The sequence below is a fragment of the Balaenoptera ricei genome, chromosome 14, assembly GCF_028023285.1.
Source record: "Balaenoptera ricei isolate mBalRic1 chromosome 14, mBalRic1.hap2, whole genome shotgun sequence".
Lineage (NCBI taxonomy): Eukaryota > Metazoa > Chordata > Mammalia > Artiodactyla > Balaenopteridae > Balaenoptera > Balaenoptera ricei.
In genome coordinates this window covers 31,430,610-31,455,495 of record NC_082652.1, presented here as the reverse complement: position 1 = coordinate 31,455,495, position 24,886 = coordinate 31,430,610, and the positions used below count along the sequence as shown (strand labels likewise).

Sequence of the window (24,886 nt, the reverse complement as noted above, 5' to 3'; positions counted from 1 at the left end):
GAGTTTCTTACTGTTTGAATCTGAACTCATTCGCTTCCCCAAAGGGGCAGGCTATTTATTTGTTTTAAAAGTTAAACGGAATGAAAACTTCTGCACTTTGAATAAGTCAGCAATCAGGGCTAAAAATAACTGATTTCGCGAGTTTCCTATGGAAAATGTTAAGACAGAGGTGATCAGTCTCCTTCCCAAGCGGGGTAGGTGGGGTCTGGGCCTGACCTAGGGGGGGTCTGCACGGGACTCCCAGGGGGCGGGGGTCGAGGCGGGGCCCGGCCAGGAACTTTCAGCGCCCGGTGACAGTGCGCGTTTGTGGCAGTGATTTGGGGAATAAGAGTTCAACAGGTTAGGGGGGAGACGGCTAACACACTGGCCTGGTGTTTGGGGGCTGCGCTCAATGACGGTAGGAGACAGGAGGAGGGAAAAAGGACGGTAGGGACAGGAGGAGGGAAAAAGGAAAGGGGGGATGGGGATGGAGGAGAAGGGAAGGTGAAAGCCGCAGAAATAAAGGGGAGGGGAGACAGGACAGTGGAGGCAGGCAGAGCAGAGGGGGCGAGAACACAAGGGGGAGGCGCGCGGGCGGGCGGTCCTCCCGCCGGCAGGGGGCGCGCTCCCGGCAGCCCCGCGCCCCACCCCCCACCCCCCCCCCCCCTCCCCGCCAGCCGCGCCTGCGCCGTCGCCCCGCCTCGCCCGGGATGCTGCTGCCGCTGCTGCGGAGTAGCTGCTTCCCTTCGTCTTCCCCCGGCGGCAGCGGCGGCGGCGGCGGCGGAGCGGACACGGGCGCGGGGAGCCGGCCGGCGGCGCAGCTGCAGCGCGGAGCCCGCGGGCCGCCGGGGCCACTCGAGCGCGCGCTCGCCCAGCCCGGGGCCGACCCGCGGCGCGCGGCGGAGGCCGAGGGAGCGCGGGGGCCCGGGGCGCGCGGCGGGCGGCGGGCCGCGCGGGGGCCGCATGCGTGCATGGATCCGGGCGCCGCGCTGCAGAGGCGGCCCGCGGGCGGCGGTGGCCTGGGCGCGGGCTCCCCGGCGCTGTCGGGCGGCCAGGCCCGGCGGAGGAAGCAGCCCCCCAGGCCGGCCGACTTCAAGCTGCAGGTCATCATCATCGGCTCCCGCGGCGTGGGCAAGACCAGCCTGATGGAGCGCTTTACCGACGACACCTTCTGCGAGGCCTGCAAGTCCACCGTGGGTAAGGCTGGCCGGCCGGGCCGTGCATTCGGGGTGGGCCCCGGGGAGCCCCTGCCTCCTCTGCCCAGCGCCGGGCGGAGACCCCCGTCCCCACGCAGAGTCGTCCTGCGCCCCCGCCCTGCGCCGTCACGAGGCCGGGTGATGCGCGGGGCCCGTCCAGCCCGGAGCATCTCTCCCCGGAAACCCCCCGCCCACTCGTTACCAGGAAAAAGGTGGTGACAGGTGGGGGGCAGGTGGGCAGCGTGGTGGACTCGAGCTGTGCCCTGGTTAGATGGCCAGAGTGCGTCATGTCTGGTGAATTTTGATGCCCTAACTTTGCCGTCCTAGGAGTAGGGGTATTTCCACTGTCAACCCGGCTTACTTTCTAATTTTGAACTCACTTTTATGTTGCGCTGAAATAATGACGTTTTAAATTCCCTGCGGAGGACCTCTGGGGAATATTCAAACTAACGCTACACTAAGTTTCTTCTTTTAACTGTAAATGCGGGGCAGAAGGACTTAAGCTGTGTTTGTCCGTGACCTCAGATAACCCCCCAGGGGCTCCGAAAGTGGGGAGGAGGCCTCCGGCACCGCCAGGTGCGTGAAGTATAGCGAAGTAACTACAGGACCAACCGGGTCAGGAAGTATCGTGTCCTCAGGATGTAAAATTGAAACTGCAGGGGAGTTTTCTGATGAAGTCACATGTACAGGCCTTGGCGTTGAGGTCTGTCAGGTCGCAGTCGGTAACACTTGCTTCTATGGAAAACCCCTTAAAAGCTGTCAAATGTAGGGGAACCCCGCAGATGAGATAGTTCTTCGAAAGGAAGATCAGTCACCTTCACTAATAGGGAGGGATTCCCCGAGGGGAGGTCCAATAAACAGTGAATAAATGGTATGTAAATATGAAGTTCAGAATTAAAAGTATCATTCCACACACTTGTACATATATTTAGTATTGTAACCAGTGGTAGTTCCAAGTTGATACAATTTGGGGATGAATTGGCTTTAAGATGTCATGTAACAAAACACTACTACATTTAAAATGTCTTATTGGAAGACTAACCTCCCAGTTTTTGTACTGTGTTTTTGTTTTGTTTGTGAGAATGTGTTTCCCTTCATGCTTTTTTTAATAATAGATCATTTTGGACATATTTGTGCTTTCTGTACCCTGTGTGTTTTTAAGATCTTGGCCTTGGAGTCATGATATTAAAGTTCAGTAGCGTACCCTAGACCTGGTTCAAACATCCAATCTTGGATCATATAAAGTACAGGGAGTTATTAAACCATCCAACGAGGGTTTATACTCTTATTTTAGTACCTGGCATAGGTAAAATAGAACTAAAAGCAATTCAGAATTATCCATCTTTTATGGCTCCACACTTAAAAATACGTAAAACTGAAGAGTAACATAGCTGTACTAGGTGAAGAGAAACTAGCACAGGAATAATGGGTGGATAACAGGGCTTGGGTGGCTGGAGGGCGAGATGGGGGATGAGCACAGGTGCGCTTAGAACAGGGCAGAGGAGAGGTGAGGAGGGGTTTTTTAAGCCGGGGCCACAGCGGAGCAACACCCACACAATCTGGGAAGGAATCATTAGGGGACGTCGGGAATGAATGCCTCAGGACCTTGGCTGCCATGCCATGGAGTGTGGACCTTCTCCTGTAGCAGCAGGAGCCATAAAGGCCTCTGGGTACAGCCCTGGCAGGGTTGCATCAGGTATTTGGGAATCGGGAAGAAACCGGGAGGCGAGGGGACCAGGCAGTCGGTTTCTCTGTCCCCTTAACAAACAAACATAAATGCACACGCCTCCGCACCCACTGCTGCTGTGGGGTTCCCTGTGCACTTGGACTTTGTCATGCTCATATTTGTTTCCTCCATACGTAGGCTGTAGTACTTGGCTTGTTAAGTGTTTATTAGCTGTGGGAAGTTCAGAGAAAGATGCTAACTTCTGGTCTGACCCAGAATGTGAGAACACTTTAAGAAAGTTAACTAACACCCCTTCAATCTCTGCCTGTGAGGTGCTTTTCCCTTCCACTTATCAGATCACTTATTGAGCACCTACTGTATGCTGGTGCTGTGCTACCCACGGGAGCTTGAGTGAAGAGGACAAAGTCTCTGTCCAGATGTGGCTCAGAGCCGTGAGGCTCGGGATGCCCCAGGGTGATGAGGGCGATGTGGAGATGTGTACAGGCTGGGGAGCATGGAGGAAGCCCCCCAAGTCGGGGTGGGATGAGAGCTGGAGGGGGAGGCTTCCTCCGCACTGGAATGCTGTAGAGACGAAGTTCATTCCCCGCGTTCCTTTAGAAAAGCGCGTTTAAATGTGGCACTGGGTGTGGTGTACAGTTGGGGTTGCCTCACCTGAATGCCTCCTGCAGGTGGCTCGTAGGGTCCTTCTGAGGCCAGTTGTTGAGTTTCGTGTCCACGGAGCACGGTCAGCTCTGCAGATTCTGCTCCGCGGGGCCCCTTGTCCTCACCCTGTACAGCTGGCAGAGTCTGGAAAAGACCATGCGCCCCGCAGCCCGGCACAGGTGCTGACCCAGGAGGGTCGCTCCAGTGATGGCTCAGCCAACCTCAGGCTGGAAGCACGCGTCTCCAGTGAGTCAGACTCACTGGACTTTCTGTAAAAGATCGTAGCAGAAATCCCAAGGGATTTGAGATAATAAACCTATTTTGTAAAATTACAAATGAACAGAATGATTTTTTTTGTTGTATTTTCAAATCAGAAGTTGATTTGGTTTACAAGACACACAGAACTCACCAGGGTATGAAACTGAAAAGACTGTTTTTAATAATTGACGTATTGCAACTTCCCTGGTGGCACAGTGGTTAAGAATCCGCCTGCCAAGGCAGGGACATGGGTTCGAGCCCTGGTCCGGGAAGATCCCACAGGCCGCAGAGCAGCTAAGCCCGTGTGCCACAACTACTGAGCCTGCACTCTAGAGCCCGCAAGCCACAACTACTGAGCCCACGTGCCACAAATACTGAAGCCCGCGGCGCCCTAGAGCCTGAGCTCCGCAACAAGAGAAGCCACCACAATGAGAAGCCCGCGCACCACAACAAAGAGTAGCCCCCGCTCACCGCAACTAGAGAAAGCCTGTGCACAGCAACGAAGACCCAACACAGCCAAAAATAAATAAATAAATAATAATTGGCCTATTTAATGGAAATTAGGTGGAGTATTACTTTCAAATGAGATTTTGTGTTCGTGGAATTGAGTTACTTAGTCTGATATGGCTGGCGTGGTTTGACAGGGGCTTTAAAAGCCTCAGGAACAGCTTTTTGAAGTTTAAAAAATGGAAAAAAAACTAGTTGGCTGTAGAAATTCACAAGTCTCTAAAAAAAAAAAAACACATAAAATTATGTATTTGTCAACCTTTGTTTTTTAACTATTGGAAGCTAACTGTTAAGTTTATTTGGATCGAAATATTTTTACCAGACAGCACCCTGCCTCCACCCACCCAGCAGCATTAAATTTCTAGAAAAACATTCTAGAAAACCTGGGTTCTTGATATAAGCTTTGCCATGAACTAGTTTGTGACTTTGGATAAGTAATTTATTGTCTTTGCATGTAAAAGTTTACGGTCTATTAGTGGTAGCTACATTTCTTGAGCATGTACTGTGTACCAGCAAGAGTATACTCTTTCTAAACTTCACAACAATCCTGAAAGTTTCCGCATTTTACAGATGAGGAAGCAAAGTCCCAGAGGGTAGACAACTCATCCACAGTGGCCCAGCAGTCAGCAAGTGGTCAGGGCCAGGGCTGCAAGTGAGTTCCTTCTATCTGTCTGTTCCTTAGCTTACTTTGAGATTTAAATTCACTTTATTCTGAAAATTTGGATGATTCAGAATCAGACACCATGAAACTCATTCCTACTTGCCTAATTGGGTCCCCCTGAGAGCCCTGTGAAGGTAGTGATGTCATCGATCTATGGTATCATTGACATTGACTTTCTTTAACTATGCCCCTATCATTTGTCACTTTCCTCTGGATATTAAAATACTGCTCTAAAAATTGCATTTCTTACCTAAATATTCAATTATTCAAATATCTTAAGGCTTTTACGTATTTATTAAAATATATTTAAATAGAGGAAAAGGAGGAGTAAGACAGTTTGGACCAGAATTCTCATTTCCTGGGCAGTAAAGTTTCTTTCAAAGTGCCAGAGGCCAACATAGGATTGCCATTTCTTTTGTTTTGCCACGTAAGGACATTTTTTAACAATCCACTACCACCGACTTTAAAAAAAAAAAAAAAAAGACAACATGAGGTAGACCAAAAAAATTAGGAAAGACAGAATATCAGAATTTAAAAGTTCTTTTGAATTCAGTTTGAGAACCTCACTACTCTGTCTTCATTTTTCTCATTTTGCATCCATGCATTAAACTTCACAGCCTGGCCCCTGAGAGTAAGTGGTCTTAGAGGGTTGATAGCGCTTGCTGGAAGCGCTGTTCCCACTCAGTCACGTGCCGTGGTCTCCGTTCTCGGAGCACACCTCTTCGGGTCCCATGTGCACTCGGGAAGCCTGTTCCCAGGGCGGGGAAACCTCGTGGTGCAGGTGACTGTGGTTCATCGGGGCCATCAGTAGAGCCGGAAGCAGAATCGAGAGGTCCAGGGAACAGGTGGATGTAAATCCTGTGCAGGACTGGCTGTGGATTGGCCTTGAATGTTATGGGACGAGATGGATGAGATGCAGGCCATCGGTGTCTGGTCCGCTTTGCCTACAAGCGGTGGAGCTGCTGTCAAGGGAAATCGACTGCTTGTACTTTATTCTGGAAATTTAGGTCACAGATTTTTGTTCAGAAACCCAGAATGATCGTTTCATACTGGATTAAATTTATAAGCTGTGTGTTTTATGTTGCTTTTCTGTGATTGTGTGCAGTCTTTACAGCCATGGCTGAGCTGCCCGAGTGTTTCACTCACAAGGGAGTTAGGGAGAGTCGTCCGAATTCCCACTCCGAAGCCCAGACTCTGAAGCTCTCAGTGTCAGCCCCTCCCCTGCCGGGATGATGTAACAGGATGACTCAGGGAGAAGGGAGTGGAAGAGGAATGGTCAGTTTCTATGCCAGCATATGCTGTGCAATGTGTGATTTGGTTTACTTAATGCACTCAGTGCACGCTGATAGGCTTGTGCAGAGCACATTTGTGGAAATAAAGTAGCTATCTTTCAAAATAAGTGTGGAAAGTTGGCGATCCCGGTTGTTGAGGTTGAATAAAGATCTATTTAAAGACCTGGCTTATGTGCATTCAGCCTTTCTTTCAGTGTCATGCACTCACACTGCAGAAGGAAGTTCTGCTTATGCCCGATGATAGGGATCCAGATTCTTCAAGATTGCCTGTCCTGCAGCTGTGGGCTCTGCGGAACCATCGGCCGAGGGTCTGCGGACTGGCTTTAGAAGGCAGCCTGTAGATAGCTAGTGGAAAGCAGCCGCATAGCACAGGGAGATCAGCTCGGTGCTTTGTGACCACCTAGAGGGGTGGGATAGGGAGGGTGGGAGGGAGGGAGATGCAAGAGGGAAGAGATATGGGAACATATGTATATGTATAACTGATTCACTTTGTTATAAAGCAGAAACTAACACACCATCGTAAAGCAATTATACTTCAATAAAGATGTTAAAAAAAAAAAAAAAAAAAGAAGGCAGCCTGGGTTCCTTCGAGAGCTGGTAGGGCCAAATTATTCTCCAGCCTTGCATGCCAGAAACATCGTTCTAATAAAGCATTTGCTTGAATTTGTAAAGAAAGCTTAGTTTTGTACACTAGTCATCAGATCTTTCATGAGAGGCTGCTCGTACTTCTGTAAGACTCCATTCTGCTGGCTATTTCATGGTGCAGGAAGCACACCTGCTCTCCTGGCTTGTCCTTTTCAGAAGGAGAAGTGAGTCCTGGAGATGGCCATGAAAAAAACGTTAGGGAGGATGTAAAAAGCTACACTTTAACAGAGGAGGAAGGGGATTCTTCTCCTTTTGTCCTTTAATTGCACAGCTTTGACATTCGGAAAGTATTCGGAAAGCCAGAACTATAAGCCTAAAATAGTGCCCTTAATTGGATGGGATTTTTTTGTTTTTTTAACCCTTGAACTTTAAAACCAGAAAATACAACACAGGCTTAACAGAACATTATATGCCACAGGAAACCTTTTCCCCCCAAATCTGACAGGCTCCTCTGTTTGGTGTCTAGTGCTTACATAAGGCCTTCTTAGTTTACAAAACCAAACCACAACTTGCAGACCCACCTCCGGCAAGCTGGTGATGGGAGTTGCCCGTGAACGCAGGTCTCCTAGTTGTTCCAGCGTAATGTAACGCAGAAGCTAGGCCTGCTACACAATCACACACCCGCAACCAAACTTTCACTTTTGATTTTTCATTTAAGACACTGGACTGTCTCCTTGGCCACTCCTGTCATTCTCGAAGCTCCCGGCAGGGGGAGGGGGTGGGAGTGAGAGAGAGGAAGAGTGTGGGCTTGGGGGGTGGGCATACAGTCCTGGATTTAAGTCCCAGCTCTGCTCATAAGCTGTCACTGTCTTTAGGCAGCACCTTAACTTCAGTTTCCTCCTTCATGAAAAGAAAAAATAGACAGAAATCACACTCTGTTCCTGTCTGCTGCTACAGGAACGAAATAGCTTATGTACCTGGACCAGAAAAGGCAGCTATAGATGTTCCCTTATCCTCCTAAATTATACTACAGATGCAAAAACTCTGCAACACTCCAAAAAATAATTGTTATCCTTTAAGGGTACATACTGAAATACATACAGGTGAGCATGAAGTGTCAAAGTGTAAGCACAGGACCTGGGTAAAGTAGAATTTCCTTTGAATTTCCCTGCATATTTTATGGGCCCATCTGAGCAGTGGTAAACTTAGTATTTAGCAAGTGAAGAAAATGTTACCGATCTGCCATTTGATCATCTGGGGGTTTTTCTTTTCCAGATCTTCCTCCCCCATCGACATTCTCTTCCTCTGGTGACCAGGAGGTTGAAATGACTCCATGCTTTTCAGCCGGGGTCTGTGTGTAGCCAGAGGGTAGAGCCAGGCCTGCTGGTGTGGGAGCAGTCTGAGCGGGCCAGTCCCTCACTCTTGCTTTTATATATTTCCCTAGCAACGCAGAATTCCCTTTGTGACGTTAAAAACATGTTTACAGCTCCCTCCCAGTAGTTGCCTCCATTCTTGCCTTCAGGTGAGGCTGTACAGAGAGCTGGGAGGAGCCAGACTGCCTGGGTTCAAATCTGTGCTCTCACACTTAGCCGCCTGTTGACCTTGGGCAGGGTACCAGCTGCCCGAGCTTCGGTGTTTCATCTGTAGAATGGGGACAATGACAGTATCTACCTATAAAAGCATCAAGAAGATCCCTGCGATGAGTTACTGTACACAGTACACCCAGGAGACGTTGTTCTTTGTCTGCGAGGGGAGCACATCCTTGCCCATGAAACTTTCATGACAACAAACACCCACCTCTTCTGGAGTGCGTGACCTCAGACTCCCCTGTCCGTGCCGGATGAAGTTCATGTGTGTCCGTGTCTGTTCCAGCCAAGTGCAGGACCATCTCCTGCGTGTGTCCGGGTCAGGGATGGTGGGTGGTCTTTGCTGAGGTGCAGGCCATCCAGTCTGGACAGAGAGGGGCAGGTCTTGTTAGACTCAGGGTGGACATTTAATATCCTCAGACCTGAGAGCATTTTTTAATGATGCGCAGTCATTTAAACTATTTTAACAGTACCTGCTTCTGAGATGATCAAAGTATTTTACAGTTACAGTAACTTAGTTTCCGTTTCGTTGAATTCTCATAACTCGGCTTAGGTAGGAAAAGCCCCCCATAATATTAAACAGTAGGGTTTCAGAGGTTCGGGGCCTCCTGGGGTCAGTACTACGGGAAGGTGGTCTGCATTGCCTGCCCTTTATCGGGTGCTCTCCCCAAAAGGCGGTGGTGAGGCAGAAGGCTGGCCTCATGTTCAAGAGAGGGTTTCCTAATGTTAAATTTGCCTCTATCTGTGTGACCTTGACACATTTCCTAGTTTATTTTCTCACTGTCAACTCAGTGGAAATACTGGGAAGCTTCTCCATCAGTAGAAATATTAAGTCCAGGATTGGGTGACACTGTCAAGGATAGATGTCCTTGGAAGAAAAGCCAGTGTGTGCACCTAAGATAGTTATTATAAATTGGCAGTAACGTCGTAACTACCACTTGAATTGAGACTTATTTCAGAGTCTGTGAAATCCTTCAACCTCCTGAACATGTTAAGTAAACTAGAATCGTAGTCGGGTGCCAACTGCAGGTCCTTGTTGTTGGGGGCGGGGTGTGCGAGAGGAGGAGGAACGCTCAGCTGTCATCGCAGGCATGGGCCACCGTGTTATTTTTGCTTTTATTTTGCTTTTTGCTGGAAGGGAATGTGAAGAAAGAAGCTTCTGTTTATTTTTGCTATTTTCATTTTTGTAACTTTTTACACCCCAGCAAAACGTAACACGGTAATTTTTTTTGGAATTGTTTTGCCTTCAAGGGAACTTAGAAATCTTATCAGCACCAAGTACAACAATTCTTTATGCTGTTGCTGAGATTTATGAAAGATAAATACAAAGATGACAGTGCAAGGTTAAATTCTGTTCTTTAACAGCCCTTTAACAGTGACTCTGGGCCATTTGCAGATTTCGCACTTTTCCTTGTTTCCACGCATCTGACTTTTATGATAACAACCTTTGGTTGTGGGCAGTGTTATAATTTTGAATCTAGGCTCTGCCCCTCAACTGGCAGAAGTGATAATGACTTTCAAGCAAATGACCTTGGCCTCTCTAAGATGAGTATAATAGTGCCTGGCTTGCTGGGCTCTGAAGGAGCCCACATGCTGCATGTCAGGCACAGGGGGTCTGACAGATGCCCACTCTCATTGTTATTAAAGGAAATTAAGATCAAGCAGACTTGAATAGAATACATAGCTATACCCTTTGACAGAGGGATTACAGCACTGTGACCTGTGTCCTTCCTGATCAAAATATTTTTAGGAAGACTTCATACATTGGTTAAGCTTAAAGAAGGGTAGGCCCCTGTCACGTGGCAGGACATTCACTTAGCGGACCATTTCCTGTCTATGTGACTGAGTAAACTGATACCGTAATAATCCCCTGGGAGGGGTAATAATCCCCTGGGAGGGGCACGTGTAGGGAGACGATCTGGATGTATTAAGACTGACCATCCTCTAAAGTTTTACCATCAGTAACAGGAATTGTAGGAGAAATGAAATGCTCCATTTCCAGGGTGATGTGTGTGAGCTGGGCACCCTGAATTCCACCACTCTGCCCACCAGGCACACTCAGGACAGAACGTCCGCCCTTCCTTCCTATGGTTTAAGCGTGTGTGTGTGTTTGTTTCATCATCAGTCCTGAATTTCCTCTTATTTCCAAGAAAAGTCAGCATTTCTCCTTACCCACCCAGCATTTGATGGAGAAGAGGGGCAGATTTCCATTCACCAGGTTTACTGGGTCGCTGTGGTGGGCCAGGCAGTGTTCTAGGCTCCAGGGAGCCAAAGGTGACTGTGCTCAGAAGGCACCTGTTCCTGTCACGTGGGGGAGACCAGCGGAGCCGTGGGTCAGGGCTGGAGGGGGCAGAACTGGTAACATGGATGAGGAACGCGGGTAAGGCGTGGGGCCGTCGGGAGGCTCAGATGGCAAGCACCTAGGACCGAAAAGGTTCCTGGGCAGAAAGGGAGGGTCTCCAAGAGAGAAGAGCAGAGGAAGGCCCTTTTGCCAAGTGCCTGGGCTGTTGATTTAGGTCTGGATGACTCAGCTCTTCAGGGGCAGGACTGTCTCCACCACCTGGTGGAGTGGTAGGCTGGTTGCTTCCCCTGTTGCTTAAGACGCTATAGGAGGGGACTTTCCTGGCGGTCCTGTGGTTAAGACTCCTCCCTTCCAACACAGGGGGCGGGGGCTCGATCCCTGGTCGGGAACGAACATCCCACATGCCACTCGGTGCAGCCAAAAAAAAAAAAAAAAATTGACACTATAGGAAACTTGGTTTTCAACAAAAGTTGCCACTTTTTTTTGTCCCTTATTTGTTTATAAACATTGGTCCTGGGCGACCCTGCTCAGTCAGGAGTCTCTGTGCTGACTTTTCCCAAAACTAATCCCCTATTTGAGGCTATTGGTGACTTGTTACCTTTTGTTAAGGATCCTTTATAATTTCTATAACATGTAAATGGTAAAAAGAGACAGCACTAAGAGATATTTTTGACTTGATGTAAAAAGCCTTTTAAAAAACGTGTAGTTGTATACTTTAAGGATTTGTTTCTAAGCTATAAATTGGAGTAAGTTTCCAACCATTATCAGCTACTTAGTGGCTATTAGATATGGTAAAAGAAATTTCATTTAAGAGAAAGGACTATTTTAATGATCTGTTTGCTTTTGTGGAATTTTAGATTTAGCTACTGGATATTTTTCTGTTGTTGTTAGTGATGTCATTAATCTACTCACTAAAACTAAGTAGTTTTGGCTAAACAGATTCTTAATCCTATTCGCTGTTGTTCATCTTTGCTATGTTCTCCTATTGAAATTAGTAGTGTATTTATAATCACATGGTGATAACATTACCACTTATTCCTGATTTTGACTATTAATGCCCTTTCCTTTTATTTTTACTCATTAAACTTTGTGGTTACAAAATAGCCACAGTGCAGGACTGCTGAAGTCGGAAAGTTGGTTGAAAAAAACGTCTGACATGTTCAGGCTCAGAACGGTTCTTAGCAGAGAAAACAGCCTAATCAAAACAAAAATTGTTTGTGCTGGCTGTTTGAAGGGATTCTTGTAGTTGACATGAAGCAGAGCTCACAAGAGAAGTATCATCTGCCAGTTCTTTTCAATAAAATGTAGCTGGCACTGCAACAAGTCTTAACAAGTTGCACCTCCCTTAAGTAAAATTTTTAAAAAAATCAAAGGAACTAGAAACAAAAGTAAAACAGAATAGTAGTCATGGCAGAGTATGAACTTGATTTGTAAATTGCCATCACAGAGTAACATGGTGAGGCCCTAATTTTATGCTAATATCAGGAAGAAAGTGTTTTGTCTGAGCTGTGCCTTTTTAAAATCAGAATGTAGCGTATAGGTCCAGGCTGGTTTCCAGGCTTGTAAAATATCACGTTAGGTAGGCTGTGCTCTTACCTTATGGTTGAGTCATGAGGGATTCTGCTTGGTCTCTATTTGAGGATGTTGGTCGTGTACAGACATGCTTCCTGTTTCAAGGCTGTCTGAGAGTCAGTTGACTCGGAAAAGCAAAGCTTTTCCAGAACTGCAAGTGAAATTGGCTTAACCACCCGTTTGCTGTGACCTTTGAAATCAGGGCTGGTTCGAGAGATTAAGAACCAAAATGCAGTAGCCTATTCTCCAGCTGTGACATTTTATATTCCTGCCACCTTTCTTTGTTGTACAGACCCTGGTCCCACCCAGGGTTGTAAACATGTCTTTTGGTTGCATTGGTGTCTGCAGTGTGTTGCTAATTATAAAAGTCAGCCGCATGCCTGGGGCTTCACCTCAAGAACGTCATCTGACTTTGAAGAGCTGCATCACTGCCCCACCCCCAGCCCCACCCCAGTAGAGACCCAGCAGCATCGGGACCCTGGATCCATGAAGCAGTCACAATATAGTTCCTGTAGAGATTATGTTTCCAGTTCCCAAATTTAGCTGGCATCCCTTTGGTTTATTTTTTCTTAGTTGTGAAAATTGTGTAAAAAATATTGTTCTGAAATCTTGAAGTTTTCTGTAAGTGAGAAGTATATAAGGTAACATCCACAGATGAAAATTTGGTTTAAAAAATTATCTGAAGCTTTAAGGGCTGAATTGGAAATGGGTGGTGATTCATGACAGTTTACTTGTTACCGTTAAACTAAATAAAAATTGAAATTAATATGTATGAGTAAATTTTTAAAAAGTAATTCCTCTTCCACGCTATGGACAGTATAATAAAGTCACTTTTGTGAACGCTAAAAAATTTAATACAATGATTTCTAAATTCAGACTAAGGCTGTTTGAAATCATTATTGAGTTTCCAGTGTAACATGTAAGAATTTTCCCCGAGATAGCATGCTTATAAAGCCATTCATTTGTTCATGTAGTGATTAGTTGTAATTTTTAAATGGTTTTTATGCTACATCTCTAGTAGTCATAAACTATTATGAATAGCAAATGCTGCATCTCAAGTTCAGGGTAAAACCGAACATACCTTGGCTCTTCAGTTGTGCTGGGAAGCACAGAGTGATGGTCGTCACACGTACTGGCAAACTTCTGCTTTCTCCTTTTAGGATTTAGTGTGATCAGTTTTTTGGGTTTTTCTGATAATGGCATAAAAATGTGCAAGTAGTATTATTTTTCTGATGAATTGCATTGTTTTTGCTTCATCTTCGTCTGTTTTATTTACAGGTGTTGACTTTAAAATCAAAACCGTAGAGCTAAGAGGAAAGAAAATTAGGTTACAGATCTGGTAAGTGGGCATCTACACCCAGTCCTGCCACGTGTGTTTACCAGTCCTCATGCTTGTCTAATACAATTAACCGTTGAAGCTGGTCTGTCGCTCCTACGTCTCCGCTCCTTCGCTCACATTCAAGTGGAATGAACGGACCTTCTTTCAGGGGAGAGTTCACTTGTCAAGGGAGAGTTCAGGAAAGAGTCCACTTGTCTCAGATCCCATTTGCACACGGGAGTTGTAGGGAGAAGAATGTGACTTTTATGGCAACTAGTTTGGAGCCTTTAGTCTCTAGTTTCACATCATTTGACAAAACCGTCATCACTAAAACGATGGCTCCGCTGCTCGTCTGCATGTTTTTAACATTGCTTTGCAAGCATTCAGAGAAAGGCCAGTGTGTTCCTCCCCGGAGCTGCACTGTCTCCTGGCAAGTCCCCCACAGGCTGTGTCCCTGGTGGCACCGCGTGGTGGCCACCACGGGACACGCGTGCCCTTCCTCGCAGCTCCATTGCCGGAGCCATGTGCCCTGAGGCCCTCCGTGCCCCATGGAGGGGAGCCCAGAGCCCCCTCCCTGCACGTCAGGAGCGTGTGAGAGACTAAACCAGCCGTGTGGCGGCCGCTCAGCACTCGGCCGCCCGCGGGGACCCCCGGAGCCCCTCTGGAGGAGGGCCCGGGGGCGGCGGCAGTGGGAGCGGCCCCGCCGGGGGTGTCCCGAGTCGCCCTTGCTGTTAACACGGTCGTGCGGCAGCATCTCAGCCACTAACTCCTCCCGCAGGTAGACCTCAGCTCTGAGTGTTTGTCCGCCGTGTGTGTGTTGCTTTCATCCGCGTTCATTGCTGCCGCGTCGGTGGCTCCATCGTCACCTAACGCTTGCGTGTTAGTGCCATGCCTCATCCTCACCCGTGTCCCTGTCCGGGGCGCCACTGCCCGCGAACCAGCGGAGGAGCTCGCCGGCCGTCAGGTAATGTCTGCATTGGTGACTGCTGACTGTCTAACCCACTTGAAGGATTGGGGTGGGGGAGTGTTGCTTTTCTGTTTTGTGTTTTTGTTTTTCGTATTTTTGTTTGGGGCTTGACTATGAGACATTTATGGTCTTGCCTAAATACTTGGTAACAGAAAATGGATATTTCTTACTCTGTTAGCCCATGATTGGGAAGGTAGCAGACTGTGTGTGTGCATTGCTGCCCAGGTTTTGAATTCTGAAAATATCAGCAGAGTACCTTTCACATGAGCCGCTGTTTCTAACCGTACACTCTTTAAGGTAAAGATAGTCTTTAGGGACTTCCCTGGCGGTCCAGTGGTTAAGACTGCGTTTCCACAGCAGGAGGCACAGGTTCAATCCCTGGTTGGGGAGCTAGGACCCCCACGGGCCACATGGCGTGGCCAAATTAAAAAAAAAAAAAAGACGGTCTTTAAAAAGATTCTCGGGGACTTCCCTGGTGGCGCAGTGGTTGAGAATCTGCCTGCCAACGCAGGGGACACGGGTTCGATCCCTGGTCCGGGAAGATCCCACATGCCACGGAGCAACTAAGCCCGTGTGCCACAACTACTGAGCCTCCGCTCTAGAGTCCGTGCTCCACAACAAGAGAAGCCACCACAATGAGAAGCCTGCACGCAGCAACAAAGACCCAAAACAGCCAAAAATAAATAAAAATAAAAATAAATAAATTTATTTAAAAAAAAAAAAAGGATTCTCAGGGTGTGTCCACCTCTGTACCTGGCACCTGTGCGGAGGTTGCCTCACAAAGGAGACACAGGTGATGTGAGAACGTTTGTGACGCTTGCACGGTGGGTGACAGCAGTGTCCCAATGATGACACTGTCACCTGTCTGAAGAGACACGTCCTAGGTGATGTGTTAATACTTGGGTTCCGTCTCAGGCAGGAGTAATCTGATTTACAGAGGTATTTACGTCCAGGTGTCCTGTGCCATGGAACTCTGCTCACTACAGGCCTTCTGTGCCGGTGACGTTGGATTCTTCTGGAATCTAGCTGCCTTCCTTTGAATCTGAACTAAGAGGGCCCGACCTGGTGCATCCCACTCTGGGGGGGTAAAGTGTGACCGTGCAGCTGTGGGAGATGCACGAGCGCCCCGACACCACGGTTCTCTGGGATGTAAAAGCCTCCTCCGGATCACTCCTCTGCTGTTCCTCACCCTTCACACTTCATTCTCGGAATTTTTAAAACTGCACAATGTTGGTGGAAAATATAACTGAGGGAGGGGCTATCAGATTCATTGAATTTTTTGAGAGGTTGATTGCCAGTTTTCTACAGGGAGCGTCCCAGGGATTCAGTGAGGAAGTAGAGTTTGTCTTTTCCAGAGGGGTTTTCACCACTGAATAATGTATCTACTGACACCAGCTACCTGCTAGTCCCATAATACTTGAAACAGGATTCTCATCTGAAATAGGATTCTTATCTTCTGGAGTATGTTACTTAAAGGAAGGAAAAACCTTCTTTCCATCGCTGTGACCCCGTAGGTAGGAAGGAAGCACTGGAGCCGCGGCCCAGCCGGTAAAGGGATGCGGGGTTTGTTTCCGCCCTGGGAGCCGTCCTCAAGCCGTGGCTGTTGTGACCTGCTGTGTCCCGGGTGTGCTGTCATCACTTTACTCTGTGCCGGTCGAGGGCGTAGGGGGAGCCGGTGTGTTGGAAAGAGCTCTTCAGAGAGCCTGTGCTCTGACCTAGACTCAATCCGTGGAAGCTTCACCGCTGGCCAGTTTTCGCAAGGAGGTTGTGTTAGAAGACATGCATTTTTTCTTGATGATTTCTGGATATAGCCAATCTCTAAGAAAGTATTATTTACTACAGATTCCTAAAGGTTTAAGGTACCAAAAGCTGCAGATGTCATTGTCGTAGTTTTAGGTCACACTTTATGTCATTGCCACATTTTTAAGTCCCTTGATTATCTGTGGTTAGAAAAAGGACCATTTTCCCATCTCTGCTTGAAGCGTTTCCACGTGTGTGTATGTAGAACTTGATGTAAGTATAGCTAAAATAAGATGTCGACCGGAATGTAGTTTCATGAATTTATATCCACATGCTGTCCTGGAAATTATTCACAGAGACTTAGGTCTGTTGTGTTGAGATGGACTTGAAGCTGAGAAATTAGCCTCCCTCCTTTAGGCAAACACAGAATTAAGATGCTTCATATGAAGGCCTCTTGTTCTGTCCAATGCTCACTGTCAGGGAATTTGGTCTTCACCAGCGTTCTTACATAGACATCAAGTTTGTGTCCTTTCATTCTCTGCTTGAAGAGGTAGAACGCTTCATACGCTGACTTTGGTTCCTACAAATTAAGAATTGTGTCATTTAAACTGATATATTAAATTTTATAAATGATGGTCTTTGAATTTTCAAAGCATGGTGGTATTACCCAACTGTGGAAACAGGATAGCAGGAAGTTTTCAATTTGCACCAAAAGCAGAGAGAGAAATAATAGTGAGATTGCAGTCCACCCGTAATAAATGATGATTTGGCTGACAGTAATAAGCTGTAAATCTGTAAGAATCAGCTCTCGGTCATTACAGTGAAAATTCAGGTTCATTGAGATAGAGAAATACTAGGATTCTGCATCTTCATAGGCAGATAAACCATGATCCGGGCATTGGTATCGTGTTATTATCTAGCTGTGTGAAAAGTGGAGAGTAGTGTGGAATTTTTGTGGTACTGGCTCAGCGTAGGTATTTAATAAACACTTAACTTTTGCAACCCGGACATTTTGGAAATGCGGAATAGTCTCTCAAGGGAAGACGCTTTTCTCCCTCAAGCAGTGAGAACCAGGCACAAAGTGACGGCGTCAAAGGAATGGCCTTAATGTCTCCTCTCTGGGGTCTTGTGAGCTGGCCATATTTGGACTTAACTTGTGTTACAGGTTGCCTCAGAGTTTGCCTCTCGAGGTCTCCGCCCTCTTTCTGTGTGTCTGACTTAAAAGCCGAGAGTCAGCTAACTTCACAATGTTTCTAAGATCCCTAAGCGTGCTACTCATGTAGCGGGTTTTTTGAAACTGTATCAAAAATGCCTGGTACTATCTTGATTCCTTGATTGTTGGGTTTTTATTAGAACTTCTCCTAGGGATCTGCTGTCCCATGTCGTGCCTGTAGGTAACAGTGCTGTATTGTACACTCAAAAAAGTCTCCCTTCAGAGGGCAGGTCTCATGTTAAGTGTTCTTAACCACAATACGATCAAAATAATTTTTCAAAAACTTGTATTACTTCCAATTTCTCTGTTCTTGAGCCCCCAATTTCTGGATCCTGATTCAGTGAATATATGTAGGAACGAATGTGAAATTGATTTAAGCTAAAAGTCAACTTAAAGCTACCTAACATAAAGATTCATGAAAGTCCGTGATTCCCAAAATGCTCAGTGAAGACCTTGTACCTGATTGCTGTTTAGATTTGTGGTGCAGCTATCATGTGCTAACCACAGATTTCAGAGTAGCAAAATGTGTGTTATTTTTACTTTTTAAAGAAATGAGTGAGAAATGTTTTATCAAATCCCAGCTTGAACAAGCCAGCACTTGTGATAAGAAGAGAAACCACAGTCTGAAAGATTTAACTCTTTTTTGGTTTGAAAGTATTAATTATGCCCCTAAATGTCTTGGACCCTAGAAATAAAATTGTTCAATGATTCCTTATATAAATGAATGGTATCTAAATCGGTTCCTTCTCACCTGATTTGAAGGTGCATTTTTGTGTCTCTAAGTTGGTTTTAGGAATCCTGAAGAATTCAGTCCCCATCATTTTCAGTGGTCCAATTTTGGGGCAGTTCTGGGTCAAAAAATAAAGTTCAGGGGACTTCTCTGGCAGTCCAGTGGTTAAGACCTTGCCTTCCAGTGCAGGGGTGAGGGTTCAATCCCTGGTGGAGGAGCTAAGACCCCACATGCCTCGCAGCCATAAAACCAAAACAAAAAACAGAAGCAATATTGTAACCAATTCAATAAAGACTTTAAAAATGGTCCACATCAAAAAAAAAAAAAAAAATGGTCCACATCAAAAAAAATCTTAAAAAAATAAAATAAATAAAGTTTGTTTTGCCTTGACGTGACATCCACTTTCTGCATTTTACCCATGTAACCTTTTGTTCAACACCTGTGGATCAAGGGCCCGCAGTGGACCAGGCACCCACTGGACCCTGGTGGACAAAACAGACCGGCCTCAGGTCCTGGGCCTTCCAGCCAAGGGCACAGGGCAGTCTTACAGCCTCTGGAGCAAAGCAAGTGGCCTTGCTTTACGTGAAAATGAATTTGCCAGCGAGCTTCGTTGTTTGTTTGGGCATAATGACATATCCCTAAGCGGAGCTAATTTGGTGGCAAGTCTAGTCTGATCAAAGCCGCTAAGTTACAGCACCTTTGCCATATGTGTTTTAGGGACACGGCCCCACAAGGTTCACCCCATCCGATGCGTTGGGAAGAGGTGTCACACCGTCTCCCCATTTCAGAAGCTCACGTGCTGTCCTGTGAGAGGCTGTGGTAGCACCTTGCAGGGGAGAACCTCGTTTTCTGTGTACCCCACCGCCCCTTCTCTTCCTCCACCACTAGCCACCCGTGTCACATGGCCCTGGGAGTATGCCGTGAGTTAGGGTTCTTCGGCAAAAACTAAATTATAGGTGGTCTTTAAAGACAGTCTGTAGATTGTCTTTAATTATAGATTGTCTACAATTATAGATTGTTAATTAAAGATTGTTTTCCTGATCAGAAGGCCTGCTCTCTTGAGCCTCGTTTGTAAATTTGTGATGATTCTCAAGTAGTTTCTTGGCTTCTTAGGTTTAGAAAATGGGTTTCAGCCAGCTTCTGTGCACTGTTAGTGTGAGTATATCTTCATGTGGAAACGGACAACTTTTCCTGGAGAGGAAATAAAGCTTTAGATTTCAGGGTAGCAGTCAGAGAGTGATGAGCTTGATTGTTTGCAAAGCTATTTGGTACCTCTTCTCCCTTTGCCTTTGACCACTTACTCTGGAGCGATTAAGAAGATAACAAGACCAATTCTATAGCGTTTTTCATTAGTGGGGACTCCATCAGCAAAATCAGATATTCACCATCGAGTTCAGTTAAAAGAGTTCTAGGCTTAAATCTTTTCAGGTATCATCCATACACTTTGTCATTGTTGATAACCACCTAGTTTATGGTGTGTTATACTTGCCACCATTTTACACGGCATTTACTTCTTTTCAAAATCTTGGTTTGAAAGAAATTGGGGCTTCCTTATGATTTTGTTTGGATGTACCTACCTCAGAAAAGCTACCCCCACTAGGAGTGAATATGCACAGATGTGTGAGGAGTTACTCACAGTTGGGCTGAGGCCCTCCCTGTTGTTGTTCAGAAACTAATTTTTGCTGCTGTTTCTTAGGGACACCGCAGGTCAGGAGAGATTCAACAGCATTACCTCAGCTTATTACAGAAGTGCCAAGGGGATCATATTAGTATATGATATCACTAAGAAGGAGACATTTGATGATTTGCCAAAATGGATGAAGATGATTGATAAGGTAGGTGTTGCATTTCTCTCTCAGATGTGAACTCTTTGCTTGTAGGTGTTAATCATTACAAGAGGAAGAAGGGAAACATTTATGGAGCATGTTTTTCCATCCTGAATGTCATTTAATCCAGATGACAGCGTTCAAAGTAGGTGTATAGCCCTGCATCATAGATGAGGCAGAGAAGAACTAAAATGTCTCCAGGATCCCCTTATAAATAATAGACCCAGGATTTTTATTCTGGTACTTGGGCTGTGTGACTTCAAAGCCCAGACATGCTCATTGCACACTGTCCGGCTGCGTCCGTGGAATCAGATTCAGGACTCCTTGTTTCTGCAGAAAGTTCACTTGGACGCTCGCTTTGTGAGTGTCCACAGAGTGACAGCCTCCCAGGGACAGCCGTCTCCACTGTGCCCGTGGGACACGCCAAGGGCCTCGGTCACCACGGGACCTCTGCCCTCAAATGAGAGATGGCCTTCACCTCCTCACTTTGAACTAAAGAAGAGTTTATCCTTTGGACCACACTTGACTATATAGAGACAACCCAAGTCTGTATGAATAATGTAATCTGTGGGTTCCCCTCTGAGAAACGGGGACCCAAAATACACATGTAGACGACACAGCCACTGAGGGTGAGATGTGGTGGTCAACAGTGGCCACATTTTGAGAGTTTTTTCCCCCTTATTCAGTAATTTGATGTTTAGTTCCTTTGTATAGCAAGCACACTTAGTATATTATAAACTGGATTTTGTTTACAAATTGTATTAAACCCATCTGTTAGATGATGTTGGAGAATGTTCCTTTGCAGGTCTTACTAAGCACATTTTCAACGCGTGCCTCTTTAAAGTGTGTTAGGGACCAGGGTTGCCAGGGTTACGGAGATGGCAGGACCCAGAGCGGGTCTGGGCTCTGGGATGGCGAGTCTCCGGATGTGATGTCCTCTCCTCCTGAAGCCGCGGAGCGTGCTCCTAAGGACCTCAGACAGGGGCACCCTTGCTGCCAGCTGACAGCACAGAACCGAGGGATGGAGTTAAAACCGTAGGCAGTGGCCTCCATGTTAGGGGCTGCTGTTTTTTTTTAAACTTAGAAATGGAGCTTAACTTTTCCTCATTATAAAATTAATGATACCTTGTCATTATGGAAAATTTAGAAAACCAAGAAAAACACAAAAGTAAATTTTAAAAATCTTTAGTTCTGTCATCCAGAAAAACTAGATTGGGTCCCTACTCCATTTAGTTTTACACCCTGCTTATTGAACTAAATATTCTGTCACAGGGGCCTTCCTGTGTCATCTTAATGTTCTTCCGAAGCCTTTGTTTTGTTCTGTTTTGTTTATGGCTTCATACTTTTGTGTACTTTATTTCATTCTTCATCTACTTTGTGGGATTTTTAGGTTTTTTTCAACTAAGTGTTAAACTTTGCCTATATTTTGAGTCATTTCCCTAGGATAGATTCTTAGGAATCATGGGTCAAGGGCTGAGAACGTTGTGGTTCGTCAGGCCTGTGACCACGTTGCCGTGAGCCCGGCAGGAACCCAGCCTGGGACAGAGTAGATGCTCAGAGATTGTGAAGCAAGTGGTCGGAAGGGTGAGACGTGTTGCCTTGGTTTATGTTTCCCGTCATGAGTGATGTGCTTGTCTTTGAAATGCAGCTTCTTTTACAATCCCACAGTATGCTTCAGAAGACGCAGAGCTTCTTTTAGTTGGAAATAAGTTGGACTGTGAAACTGACAGAGAAATCAGCAGACAACAAGGTGAAAAGGTGAGGAAAGGGGGGCAGAGAGGGGGGTCTCAGCATCCACGCTCTGTACAGTGAGCACTCCGTGTGCTTTCCCTTTTAATAAATGACTTTATAATTATTTCATAATTTTTAAAATGTGATCACTCAGTTGCATCCTTCTTATTCATTTGCTTTTGTTAACTTCCTGCTCCTTTAAATTCATTTTGAAATGGAGGGGAGAAAAACACATTAGTGTATCCTGCATTATTTATTATCTCACCTGACATTTTATACAGAGAAATATTCTTTTAAACCGTACAATTGCTTTCGTGGTTTTTCTCTCACTCTGACCTTCCGTGGAGAAGCGGTGATATTCATGTTTTAAATGTCAGATACACTACAGTTTAGAAACTTGGGCACGTAGTTTGACTTGGCGTCACCTTACAGATTTTGTTTTGTTGTTTTCTTATCATGTAGGAAATTGGCTACACTTGTGAACTTTACATTTGAGGGTAAACAGGACTTTCCAGGCCTTTCGTCCCAGCCCTTCCCTGAAAGCCGAAGCCCCAGAGCTGTCCGTCCCCCGTCACAGGCCCCCTGCTTGTGCATTAGATTGTGTTGCATCCCCGCAGAGAAAAATAATGTGTTTTCTTAGTTTGCACAGCAGATAACTGGGATGCGGTTCTGTGAAGCAAGTGCCAAGGATAACTTCAACGTGGACGAAATATTCCTGAAGCTTGTCGATGACATCCTGAAAAAGGTAAAAAGAGAGAATCGTACATCGTGGAAGTGTTTCATCTGAAACCTGTTCATTGTTTCCTTTGCTATTTTTTGGTTGGGAAGCTTTTACGTAGAAAGGGAAGCACGGGGGTCATCGTCAGGCTGAAGACCAAGGGGGCGAGGACCCGGCCCCAGGAGCCAGCTCGCTGCCGTGGCAGCCTTCCCCACGTCCCTAGTGCCACGTTCCAGTCCTCGCTCAGCCTCACACGTGGTCTGGGGAGCGGGTGTGACTGCGGGCCGTGTTATTTGACTTTTGCTCCTCTCTTGTTGGAGTTTTCCCACAAAGGACTAAGTTAGATACAGACAGTGGAGGTCTTGCCCCGCCTTGGGGCCCTGCTGTCCGGCGGGGCCTGAGGCCGTCCTGGGACCTTTTGTGGCACCAGGTGGCAGGAAGATGGCTTCACTGGACGGCAGCACTTTGTTCAGGCATCTTTGGGCTTGCATCCAAAGATTTCTTAGTGAGATCTTTAAGTGTATTTGTATTACTATTACACATAATCGACTCGGTTCAAACGTAATTCAGAAGCTTCTAATACAATGGCTGTCTGTACAATTACCAGGAGAAGGTACTTCTTTCTTTAGTAATGGTATAACCCCAGAGAACACAGAACTGTTTTTTTCATTTTTTGGTACGTTAAGTTTCCATTATACTGGACTGTGAAAATAAATGTTTATGAGGTCCATCGGCTCTCTTCTGCCGTAGGGTGTGAAATAGGCTGCACAGCGTTTGTGTGATGGTTGAAGCTCCCTGAACCTGGTTCTTAGGTTTTGGCTTAATATTTTCATGCCTAATTAAATTCTGATGATTGAAGAGTTTTCTATAAAAAATACTTTGGTCTTCTATAATGGTACGATTTGTAGTCTTTACATATACATTGTTGGGTTAAAATGTACTTGTCTTTTTCTTTATCCTCAGATGCCTCTGGACATGCTAAGGAACGAGCTGTCCAATAGCATCCTCTCCTTACAACCAGAGCCTGAGATCCCACCAGAACTGCCTCCACCCAGACCACACGTCCGATGCTGTTGATTCGCTACATTGGAGACAAAGTGGGAGCGATTCCTGGAGAGGGGAAAGGTTCCATTCTGCACTACAATCATTTTGACCATTTCCTTTCGCACTTTGTAATCCAAGTCAGAGCTATACACTAACTTGTAAATACGCAGATATGCAATCCTGGGTAAGTTTTGGTTATAAATGACATATTTCCCTCCAAATTGTTATATTTCATGCATTATCCCGGTGCCTAGTGTATGTACACTGGGAAACGTAGTACTTCTAATACGAAGAACAGGAGAAATGAGAGCTATAATGTTTCTTGAAATAAATAATTGTCCTTGTTAATTATATTATGAGGACAGGGATATTCTGATAAGAAGAAAGAACGTGGTGCTTTGCTTACTGTTTTAAAGAAAATTTGTAAAACTAAAAACTTTTGGGGGGAGGGAGAAACGCTATCTTGAATGCTTTTTCTTTATTTACATTTCTCCCAGCCGTAGCATCTTTGAAGTGTTGGAGTGTTTCCCACAAAGCAAGCTCCATTCATAGCCGTCTTGAAGGTTATTTATTCACATTACGTATTACTGGTAGAATATGACTAGTTAGAAGGTAGGACTTGAATTGGTCCCGAGGCGCGAATCTCTCTGGTTTCCTGATGGACATACCCTGTGCTTTTAAGAACTACAAAGATTCAATAAAGAAATGTTTTTGAAACTATAGAAGATTTAAAAAGAACACTGCTGTCCTAAACAAATCTTGTTTAAAGGAATTTTAAAGAGATACATTTTACTATATCAAAGAAAGTACATGTATTTGCCTAAACATTCTATATACCTTTGTAATGATAAAACTTCTCCCCTTGATGGCGAAGGTTATTCCTGTTAGGCCTAGACTGTGTTCTTTTTTTTTCCCCCCCTGGTCTGATAATGAATTTGTGAACTCTATCTTTGGTATATCTTTTCTTAAATTGCACTGTTTGTTTAGTCAAGGTAAATAAGTCATTATGTATTTGAATAACTTGGCGTGTCTTGAGTGTTGTGATATGAGAAGCATTGTGGTCTTTCTACACTAATGAAATGCAAATAAAATTTTGTATTTATGAATGACAGTTGAGTTACCACACTTATTTGTGCAGTTATAAATTACATATTTGATGATATTCTTCCAAAACTCCACATCTTAATCTTTTGAGTGTCTTAGATAAGAAAAATGCAGCCTCCTCCATGGAAAACATTTTGATAGTTTCTCAAGAGTTTTAAGCATAGAACTACAATACCATCCAGCAATTCCACTCCTGGATCTACATCCAAAAAAATCAGAAGCCGGGGC

General features: G+C 45.7%; 1 protein-coding gene across 1 annotated transcript; it reads left to right on the top strand.

Annotated features, from left to right (window-relative positions):
* Nucleotides 1-673: 673 nt before the first annotated feature.
* RAB12 (RAB12, member RAS oncogene family) lies at nucleotides 674-24,665 on the top strand. Its single transcript, XM_059894508.1, has 6 exons — nucleotides 674-1,176; nucleotides 13,546-13,606; nucleotides 19,932-20,070; nucleotides 21,730-21,819; nucleotides 22,433-22,537; nucleotides 23,474-24,665. The coding sequence occupies exons 1-6, from the start codon at nucleotides 690-692 to the stop codon at nucleotides 23,585-23,587; spliced, it is 996 nt and encodes a 331-aa protein (XP_059750491.1). The 5' UTR covers nucleotides 674-689; the 3' UTR covers nucleotides 23,588-24,665.
* Nucleotides 24,666-24,886: the final 221 nt, after the last annotated feature.